This window comes from Lycium ferocissimum, chromosome 1, assembly GCF_029784015.1.
Source record: "Lycium ferocissimum isolate CSIRO_LF1 chromosome 1, AGI_CSIRO_Lferr_CH_V1, whole genome shotgun sequence".
NCBI lineage: Eukaryota > Viridiplantae > Streptophyta > Magnoliopsida > Solanales > Solanaceae > Lycium > Lycium ferocissimum.
In genome coordinates this window covers 5,280,386-5,292,035 of record NC_081342.1, presented here as the reverse complement: position 1 = coordinate 5,292,035, position 11,650 = coordinate 5,280,386, and the positions used below count along the sequence as shown (strand labels likewise).

The following is an 11,650-nucleotide window of genomic DNA, read 5'->3' as shown; positions in this document are numbered from 1 at the left end:
CCGTAACACAAGGTACGGACCGTAACTTTGTACCGTACCTTGGTGAAAATTTCCAGTGAGCTTCTGGAAATTTTTGGGACGTTACGGTCCACTGTTACGGCCCGTAACACGAGTTACGGTCCGTAACGTCACCGTTACGCCAGGCAGAATTTCCAGCGAACATGCTTCAGTAAAATGGGCATAACTTTTTGCACAGATGTCCGTTTGACCCCGTAAGATACCATTGGAAAGCTATTTCAAAGATCTACAATTTTCATCAAGGAAGTTTTCCCAAATTCATAACAGATTTTCACGAAAGTTGGCTGGAAGGCAGACGTATCAAAAACTTAGCCGATTCGATAGGATTTCAAGTGCCTTACTATTAGCCATATTGAGACGATCATATCTCCTTGCTCCGATCTCTCGATTGGCTTGGTCTTTATATCGTTAGAAAGGTATTTCCACATACTACGAATTCATTAGGGGTAATTTCCCAAATTCCAAACCGATTAAGGAGTTATCGCTGCTCGAAATAGGCCTATCAACCATTTTCGCAAAACGTTCAAACCTTCGGTGTTTCCACTAACTCTAATGATATGAGCTTAAACTCAGTTCCAAGATGCGGGGTGTTACAATAGGGATGCATACCCACATACTGAAAGTTTAGCCCTGAACTAGCAGTACCATATGAGCACAAGACTTGGATACCTCTAAACATGATTTAAACTTATTGAATAAGGACACATAACCTACACAGGACTAAACACTCAGCTTATACACACCTAATATGAGCAACACCACCATTAATCAACTTCACATAATCAAGTTTGTATCAACAAAAGCCTTATATACTGAATATAACTTCATCATACTCAAAAGCAAGATATATACCCAGCCGCGTGTAAACTAAGCAGCATGATTCGGAGATCAAACAGGACTGTTTTAAATACATGATGCATAGAATCACAAACATTCGACCAGAACTTGAACAATAGGCATACTGACCACATAGAGGAATTTAGGCAACTACTTATCATATATTTAGATTCCACAGGTGGCAGACCAATATAAGTGAAGATTTAGCATCCCCAAACAACAAGACAATCAGCCGCAGGGGGACTTGACTGTGTCAATACGCTTAGCCGGATAAACATCAAGATCAAAGTGAAGCAAACTATCACAACATGCTTAGATTAAGTATATTCGGCTAAACTAACCTATCAGGCATATTTAACCAGAATCAGACTGAACTAAGGCTAATATACAGACGTGTTTCACTACATTGAACTACCAAACATACTTATCTAAATAAATTAAACCAACTGGACACAGGAACCTACTTAACCACGGGCTGACTAAATTAACACATACCATGCTTAACTAAGCTAGATTAATACTGACACATAGGCATAAATAATTCAAACTAAAAAAATTCAAGAAACAAAATAAAAGAGACAGGAATTACTGCTCAAATTAAACGGAAACAAACTAGGCTAAACTACGCGAACTCGAAACAACAGAACCGGAAAATAGGATTGAAAGGGAACCTAAATATCTAAAATGAAAATGAAAACTAAGCTATTCTACTTGAAACACAGAATTAAGAAAATAAGACTACTAAGACAAGAAGGAAAATTACCTGCTTCGGGTGCAGCGAAGTGAGGCTCGAGCTTCTGATATACCTCGAAACACTTCGAGGTTCGAATTTGTGTATGTTCGGACTCAAACAAACAACCAAAGCTAAAACAGAACAGGATTTAGCACTTTTAGGGTGATATTCAGAAAAATTAACAACTAAGATTTTCAAAGGGGATTTAAGCAACCGGAGAACTATTGTTTTTAGGGGTTTCAAACTTTGATTTCTAGGAGGGATTTCTGCCGCTCAAAAAAAAGTCCCTTTTCTTATTTCAAAAGCGATTATTTATCGGGGAACTTCTAGGGTTTTGCCGGGCTTCAAAATTGAAATTTAGGCGGGATTTTTTTTGGTCAACAACGTTCGATGACAAAACGTTCAGATTTGCCGAACTAGACAAATCACTGAAAAATGGGTACCCGAAATATGAAAAGCAACTGATAAAAGGACCATCCCTTTCACAAAGGGACGAAAACATTTAAAGCTCTTCAGATCAAAATCGGAGAGGGAACGAAGGAGACAAAGCTTCACCCTTTGAAAACTGACGGGGTGGGGTACGAATATTAATTGCCTTCCCCGAAATGGCCATGCAAGGCCTGGGGAAGGTGAAAGGCGTCTGTCGCCTTGCCATTTTGGTCGGGAAAGAGACGAAAGGAGGAGAGAGAGAGATGAGAGGGTGTGCGGCGCTGAAGGGAGATGGGAAAGGAAACGATTAGGTTTCCTTTAGAAAAGAGATGGGCCGGGGCGGGTCACGTGATTTGGTGGGCTGGGTCGGTCAGTTTGGTTGATTTTTAATGAATATTGGCTGGTTTCATACAAAATAGATTTTGACAGATTTTGACCCAAGTGATTTGGGACTGATTATGGACTCCTAAATTTAAATAAAAGACCCGTTTTAATTAACTATATGCTAATATATGTTAAAATATTATCTCATATAAAAGTATGTATATATTAGTACTCAGATAAAATAAAATGACGTCGTAATAGCCGTGCGATAATATATTTGAAATTCAACAGTAAGTAAACGTTACCATTTAATTGCGCGAAAATAAAATGCGATGCGTGTGCATAAGCTGGTAAAAATGCTGAAATGATAAAATCCGAATAATAATAATACTGGTAGTAACAAATAATAGCAAAATAATAGTAGTAATAAATAATAATAATAATAATAATAATAATAATAATAATAATAATAATAATAATAATAATAATAATAATAGTGGTAGTAGTAACGGTAATAAAATAGCAGATAATAACAGTAGTGACTATAACAAGATAATAAAATGTCAGTATTAGTAAAAGTCAATAATTATAATAGAAATATAAATAATCATTTCTTAAATTGCCAAAATTACTATAAATTTAAATAAATATTTAGAAGGCGGGACAAAATTGGGTGTCAACATTCATCACTCATTAGCAGTGCTCATGCAACACTACATTAAGAAGAAATAAAAGCTAGAAAGAGAGAACTAAAAGAAATATCTTTTCCAATTCTGCGAGAATCAATTGACAATCATTTATTTGCTGACAAGAATAGAAACTATAACAGACAGAAAACTTTTCCAGCCTGATCAGTCAGACAGAAAACTTTTCCAGCCTGATCAGTCACAAGGAAGATCTTGCAAATATCATAGCAGTTCATGTCTCAACATCTTATAAAGCTTCAGCAAAAGATACATCAAAAGTTAATTCTCAGTTCTCATTATAAATTTAACTATTTACTATGATTAGATCTTGTAATGCAACAATGCAGATGTTCCATCTAGACCCTTTTTACGGAAGTATTCATTGTAGTCTTTCACTGTGGTGGCACGATATTTTGGAGGATTATCTTCTGATAACAATTCAGTAATTGGTCCATACAGTTTGGAAGATGGTAATGGACCTATACCGAAGAAGGATGCAACTGATATTCTTGGTCCAACTTTATTTGCCAATGCTCTGTGCTGAACACTTATGTACTTGTCATTTGATATGAGCTGAAAAAGGCAACAAAAAGAAGCATAAATGATATCAGTGCCAAACTAGGTGGTTTATTCACTCTTTATTGATTGTAGATGGTTTAGAAAAGAAAAAGAATACTAGCCTGCAGAAGATCTCCAATGTTCACCACAAGTGCGCCATGTGTAGGAGGAACATCAACCCACTGATCCTGGTGACGCACTTGGAGTCCTCCGATATGATCTTGTAGAAGCACTGTGATAAAATCACCGTCAGAATGTTTGTTGGTGCCTATGGTGAGTTCCGGCTGAGGGCATGCTGGATAGTAATGGCCCAAAACACCAAGCCCTTCAGCACAATCCATATCTTTGAGATGGCAACGATCAAGACCGAGACCTTCAGACAATAATTCAAGCAAGAAGCAGCCCAATTTCATCACAACCTTAGAGTACTCCATTAGTATTTCCCTGCACAAATTGATTGAAGCAGGACATAGCATCAATATTTGAAATAACAAAGTATGCTTGATTGGCTTTCAGGGACGGGTACCTCTTCTAATTAAATTTATTAATTTCCCTAACTACTCCAAAACTCACATTAAGCAATAAATCATGTGTCATCGTTAATTCTTGATTTTTGTCACAACATAATACATATGTAGTTACAAGGTAAAGAGGTTGGTTGTTGGTTTTTTAAAAGATTGGGGCAGCAAAAAGGGGTTGAAATACTGGTTGAAAGTGTCTCTCAATAATTTATTAAGCATAGGAGGGCTTATAATAGCCAACTCCGTAACATAATCTGCAGAAAAATTTGCATAACAGGAATTCAAGAAAAGCTAAAATATCTCAACAAATTAATCTATCCATAGAAATTTAAAATTCAAAAAAGATACATCCTAAACCTAAGCAACTTATTATGCTAAAGAAATTACTACAGTAACTGAAAGCAATTTCCATCACTCCTCCTTTGCTTCAGTTGCTACAATTTAAAAAATTGTTCCTCCTCAATTTCCGCTTTGGTGGTTGATGTTGAATCTTTTAACTGCTTTTTAACTTGGCCACTTTTTTTTTTAATCTCTTTTTTTCTTCTTCTTTTTCTTCTTTTGGTTTAGTGCATAACAATCACCCTCAATAACATTATTTCGTCTGAAAGCTCTTTTGAAAGTGCTTTAATCTGGACAATTGTAGGATTTGTAAAAATTGTTGTAAGAATTTTTCTTCCATCACAACATCCCATAAATTATAGGTTTCAAGATATGATTTCAATTTCACTGATCAAAACTGATAGTTTATTTAATAAAAATGCATCTTTCATATTTAATAAGCTTCAAATTAATCATATTTTCTGTTTTTAGCCTTAATAACGCACTCTCTTATAGGAATGATATGACATGTTTAAGATTACAAGATTCAAAGAAGATTTTTGGTATCTAATACACACTTTAGTTTTAATCAGATTCAAAAAATTTTACATTCTTAAACTTCGTGTCAAGTCAAACTAAGACACATACAACAAAACGAACCAAAAATATTCACGGCCTTTTATTCAGGTTTGGCTTTAGGCTACAAATTTCGTTGAGCCGCCCCTGCATTGAAAGAGAGACTGTTGCTTGCCATATTTGAAAAATATGTTAAAATTAATATTGGTTGAAATAGCCCTACTTGTTGAAAATAAGCACGGGTTAAAAAATGGGTTGAAAATAGTTTTTGAAAATGGTTCTTTAGATGAATTCACATATCCCGTAAGATCAATGGAGATTGTTGATACCACTGTTGGTTTTTTAAAAGATTGGGCCGGGCAGCAAAAAGGAATTGAAATATTGATTGAAAGTGTCTCTCGATAATTTTATTAAGCATAGGAAGGCTTTAAATAGCCAACTCGGTAACATAATCTACGGAAAAATCTGCATACCAAGAATTCAAAAAAGCTAAAATATCTCAACAAACTAATCTATTCATAGAAATTTAAAATTCATAAAAGATTCACCCTAAATTTAAGAAACTTATTAATTATTATGCTAAAGAAAATTACTGCACTAACTGGAAGCAATTTTCAACAATTTTCTGGTTCGTTTTTGAGAACATATACCTGCATGCTATTGGCAATTCTTCTGGACTGGGAGGATTAGGAGCCATGATACAGCAAAATGAGTCTCTCCAGTTTGCAGCTGGAACAGAAGGGCTAAATAAATCAAAATTGCTCGCATGAATCACCTTTTTCGTAGTATCTCTAGTGTAATACTGTTTCTTAACCTCGATATCTTGCTCAAAAAACCGTTGTATTCCTAGCAACATTTCTTCCAGGACAGATGTTGGAATGCCATGATTAACCACTTGGAAGAAACCCCATGTCTCCGATGCATCTCGAACTTTGTCCACAATCTCTTTATGCTTGATTGGGTCCTTGTCAATGCATTCAAGGTCTATCACTGGAAAAATGAACTGTGTTGCACATGTTTCCGAGGACTCCGGCCTGTTGTTTGGTGGTAGAATGAATATTTGAGGTAGTTTAGTGATTCCAGCATCAACAAGCCCTTTGACACCAGCCTTTGTATCATCAAAGGCTTTTAACTCGCTCATTCTGTCGTAACTTTTCTGAACTGTGGCCTGATAATCATCAGTGCTAGAGACTACCATCTTCTTTGCTAGGATGTTATAAACAAGTAGAGTTCCTGTGGTTCCTAGAACCTAATGGGAAGCAGGGGATACTATAAATACTACTCTCTATGCAAAACACTATCTTCCCCATCCACCAAAAAAAAAAAAAAATAATAATAATAATAATAATAATAATAATAATAATAAAGGCTATAAACAAGGAGATTGTCATGATAAGCTTTAAAATGTTTTAAGTCCCTTTCACTGGTCCCTGTCTGAACCTACTGCCATTCTTCACCCGTACCCCACCACCATACACTATCTTCCCTATCCACACACAAAAAAAAAAAAAAAAAAAAGGAGGGGGCTATAAACAAGGAGATTGTCATGATAAGCTTTAAAATGTTTTAAGTCCCTTTCACTGGCCCCTGTCTGAACCTACTGCCATTCTTCACCCCTACCCCACCACCATACCCCAAAAATAGAAGAGGATATTACTACTATATATAAACGCTGATATTGGATTTTTAGTCGTCCTCACAGGGGTGGGATCGTAATTTTGGTTTATTCTTTAATGCAATCCAGTGGCTACACATGGCTGGAAGAGGGTCCCAATACCCAATTTGTTTGCCCTCTTTCTTCGTTCCCGGTGAATCTTCAGTAACCAAACCACAATGTGCAACCTGTATGGCCCACAATGGACACTTGTCACGTAGAGGGACCCTCACACAACTGAGTCTCTTTGTTAAGACCACTTCCATTTGGACCTTTTTTTATTGGTATACTGTAACTTTTTGTAGATCCGCCCCTTATTTTGTTACATCTCCGTTTCAAATTATTTGACATGGCTATTAAAAATAATTATTTCAAATTATTTATTATTTTAGAAATTCAAGGTAAAATTAATTATTTTTTCCCATTTCACCCTTAGTAGAATTTTGTCATTAATAAAGATGACACATAATAGAATAAACATTTTACTTTGTTTATTCTTTTACATTATCGTAAATTTGGGCAATGTTACCAGTCTTTTTTTCTAACTGAACCTTTATCAAATCTCATTATAGGTTAAATATATCTCACGTCATCCATACATGTTTTTTCGTGCTTTTTTTTATTTTTTTATTTTCAATCCATACGTGCTTGTGGAGATCTCTCTCTTGAATCATTTTCTAGCATAATTTCAAAAAAGAAAATTATTTTATAAGTTTCTTGAATTATTATTAGAGAAAAGATATCATTTCCCCCGAACTTGGCAAAGAAACTCACTTTAGCAACTAAACTTAACTCGTAATTATTTACCCCTAAACAACTTAATCGATAATTATTTACCCCCTTAACGAGTGACGTGGCAAGAAAGCGTACTCAATCTCTTAAAAAGCGCGTGGGAGGAAAAAAATAAACACTAAAAGTGATCCCAACCGTACTGTATGTCATCTTCTAATTGGATGATATATTAAGATTTTCTTAATATTTTATTTTCTATTTTAAATTAACTTTTTCCTTTTCTTTCTTATTCTTTTCCCTTCTCTTTCGCGTTCTACTTCAACAGCTTCCCACTATTTTTTCTTCTCGCTTTGTTTCTTTGTATATAGATTTAATTTATGGGTTTGATTTGACACAAATAAAGAGATTAAATTTGTTGAGTTAACAAACCACTTCAAATTCCCACCGTGAAACAAATACTCATTCAAATGCATAAAGTTGACATTTGCATAAAATTGACATTTGCTTTTGTCATGTGTTGGTTTCTCTCTAGTGTTGTTCGGGTTTTGTTATTAAGCTCTAGTTACTTTAATTTCTTATTACATATTCAAGGAACAATCTTCACCGTCCGAAATTACAATTCTTGTCTTCCAAATAAAATATTATTGTTAATTGAATGCACCCACCGTCAAAGCTAGGGGGGATGTCGCTACTATTGTTATTTGTGTTAACAATAACAATGACAATTGTTATTGTTATTCAAACGGTGGATTTGGAATTATGGGTTGCATTGTCTCAAGTCAATTCATACTTATGTTAATTGTTGTTAATTTGTAAACCGAGATTAAGCATGTGAGTTGGAACATTATCGCATAAGAAGATTAAAATGCAAGCTCGATCTCGAGGCATACTTTCTTAGAAATGCAAGTTTTAATATCGGAGAAAGGTACTTTTAGTTATATTTAGTTATGCCGGATCCCAGACTTTTAGTCAGGTTTAACTAAAAAAGTCTCCGTGAGGGGGCGTACTTTTAGTTATGTTTAGTTATGCCGGGTCCCATAGACTTTTAGTCAGATTAACTAAAATCACGAGGGCGTGTACTTTTAGTTATGTTTAGTTATGCCCGTCTGCTCTCATATCGTTTCTTATATTGCATTGTCGTTATTAGTATTAGAAAACTTAATACATCGATACGTGGTGATTTTCTGTGTTCAAGAGAGTTTAGCATTTTGGAAAGGAAAGCATCAACGATAGAGGAAATAACAAAAGAAAATATGAAAATGCAGAGTTAGCCGATATCTGGAATGCTTTTGCTTGGGTTCTTGTCTCAAGCCGAATTCATACTTATGTTAATTGTTGTTAATTTGTAAACCGAGATTAAGATGTGAGTTGGAACATTATCTCCATAAGTTAAGATTAAAATGCAAGCTCGATCCGAGGCATACTTTCTTAGAAACGCAAGCCGAATATGCTTTCGGAGGGCGTATTTTTAGTTATATTTAGTTATGCCGGATCCGGCAGACTTTTAGTTGTGTTTAACTAAAAGTCTGCCGGAGGGGGCAGACTTTTAGTTGTGTTTAACTAAAAGTCTGCCGGAGGGGGCAGACTTTTAGTTATGTTTAGTTATGCCTGTCTGTTCTCATATCGTTTCTTATATTCATTGTATTGTCCGTTATTAGTATTAGGAAAACTTAATACATTGATCTGTGTGGTGATTTTCAGGTTCAAGAGGAGTTGAGTATTTTGGAAAGGAAAGCATCACTGATAGAGGAAATAACAAAAGAAAATATGAAAATGCAGGAGTTAGCCAGATATCCTTGAATGCTTATTGTTTGGGCTCCTTCTACTGAAAGTTAATTATTTATTAGATTAGCTCATTGGTGGAGAAATGAATCTTCACCCCCCTATACTTCCTAAAGAACAAATGTAATGGAAGTGTACAATGAAACGTGCTTTCACCACAAGGATAGTTGTATTAATGTTCTTTGTTGTTTATGGCATTGCTTAAAGAAACACGCTTAACGTACTTCCTCTGATATCCTAATGAAATTGTGTGTATATGAAGGCTTCAACCTAATCAATTTCTTGTTTGACACCTTAAGCAGTGAAGTTCCTGTGATGTAATACAGTGGACTTCGACTTCAATATGGTGGTGGTGGTGTTCTTCAATAATGAAGAAATCACAATGCAGCTGGGGTGGGGGTGGAGGGGCGGAAGAAGGTGGGGCGGCGGCGGTGTTGGTGGCGGGCGGCGGTGTTGGTGAGAATGAGGAGAAAGTAGAAAGAAAAGAGAAAAATAATAAAAGAAAAATAAAAAATGAAGAGTTGGTAATTTTTGACGTGGCAATGACCTGGCAATGATGTGGCAATGACGTGGCGCGAGTGTAATACACTCAACTGGTCCAGGCCGCTAAGGGGGGTAAATAATTATCAGTTAAGTTGTTTAGGGGGGTAAATAATTACCAGTTAAGTTTAGTTGCTAAAGTGAGTTTTGCTGCCAAGTTCCAGGGGGAAATGATGTCTTTTCTCTTATTATTATTATTATAAGTCTATATGCATGCGTCATGATAAGTATATTATGACGAGTTATGACATGTATAATATGATAAGCATACTATGATGAGCATGATATAATGAGTACATGATGACATCACACCGCGCCTAAATGGTCGGGCAGATACGCTACAAGGCGGGCAGTTATACACCATGTCTAAATGGCATGGGCAGACACCACTAGTGGCGGTACGAGACGATACCCGGACGCGGGAGGCACGGACGCAGGCACTATCACACGTTATTGTTTATCACACCGTACCTATATGGTCGGGCAGCTTATACATTTATGCATATATGAGATGATGATGAGTATAAAAGTAAGCCAGCATGTATGATTTCCGTTATGCCTCAGTCAGTCACAGATTGCTCTTCATTGATGCCTCCTTATTTCATTAATGTCTTATTATTGTTTATGTCTTACATACTCAGTACAATATTCGTACTGACGTCCTTTCTTCGGACGCTGTGTTCATGCTCACAGGTAGACAGGGGGGTGATCCAGACTCATAGGAGCTAGCGGCTGATTTGAGAGCACTCCATCCTTCGGAGGTGCCATTGATTATTCTTTTGGTACATATGTATGTATATTCATGATTGGGCACGACGGGGTCCTGTCCCGTCCATATGTCTAGTACTCTAGTAGAGGCTCGTAGATACGCAGTGTGGGTGATATGGTCCCATAGTGTTCATGTATATGTATATATGTGCATGTATATATTATTTTGATAGCCGAAGGGCTTATGTTTATAAAAGCAAATATGTTTCCGATAATAACATCTTTATATGATTATGAGCATATAGCACGAATAAGAGCAGATAAGTAGTAATATGAGTGGTGTTCGGTGGTTAGCCCCGGATACCCGTCGCGGCCCGTAGTTCGGGTCGTGACAGAAGTGGTATCAGAGTAGTTCAGTCCTAGGAAGTGTCTACGAGCCGTGTCTAGTAGAGTCTTGTTTATGGTGTGTTGCGCGCCACGCTAATAAACAGGAGGCTACAGGGCATTTAGGAAAAATGACCATCTTTCATCTTAAGAGATCGTGCGATAGAGCCAAGTTAAGGATGCAACTACCTAATCTTTTTCTGTTTAATTTTCAGTAATGCCTTTGAGAAAGAGAAAGAAAGTCAGCGCAATACTAGGCGCTGCGGGAGAAGGTACCAGCCGAGAACCCCCAGTTGAGCTAGGACATAGCGAGTCTCAAAGTGCCTCTCCCTCGCATGCTACCTCTATTCCTCCAGTAGCAGAAGAGCATGAAGAGGTCTCCACTCCAGCTCCTATGCCTCCAGTTCCTCCACCGGCTACTTCGGGTCGACAAGTGACCGAAGCTATTCATTTATTGACACAGTTGGTTGCGGCCCAGGCGCAACGGCAAAATGCGGGCCCAAGTGATCGTTCAGCTAGTACTAGAGCCCGTGACTTCATGAGTGTTTTATTAGAGATGTTGAGAACTTTGGGGAAACCCTTCGAGGAATCGGGGAAGGGATGATGACTCGAGAGGGCGGATGGTACAATAATTGGGAAATGAGGCAAGAGAAGCGCCCCTCCGTGTGGCGAATTTGTTGATGCTTTATTCGGGATTATTTGCCACCCCAGGTCCGCGACTGGCGGATGGGTTTTAATTTTAACGGAAAAAGCGCCCCGGGGGTATAGCCTTCAATTTAATTCTTTGGAATTGCCCTACTTTGGGGGCCGAAATGGGGGGGAAAATGCTAGTTTGGGGGCCAGGCCGGGG

The 11,650-nt window shown here is 37.1% G+C and overlaps 1 protein-coding gene across 1 annotated transcript; it reads right to left on the bottom strand.

Moving 5' to 3' along the window:
• Window positions 1-3,224: 3,224 nt before the first annotated feature.
• Window positions 3,225-6,326, bottom strand: LOC132030352 (1-aminocyclopropane-1-carboxylate oxidase homolog). Its single transcript, XM_059419981.1, has 3 exons — window positions 5,651-6,326; window positions 3,708-4,029; window positions 3,225-3,600 (listed from the first exon to the last, which is right to left on the bottom strand). Exons 1-3 carry the CDS (start codon window positions 6,196-6,198, stop codon window positions 3,349-3,351), a joined length of 1,122 nt encoding a protein of 373 aa, XP_059275964.1. The 5' UTR covers window positions 6,199-6,326; the 3' UTR covers window positions 3,225-3,348.
• Between the last annotated feature and the right edge of the window lie 5,324 nt (window positions 6,327-11,650).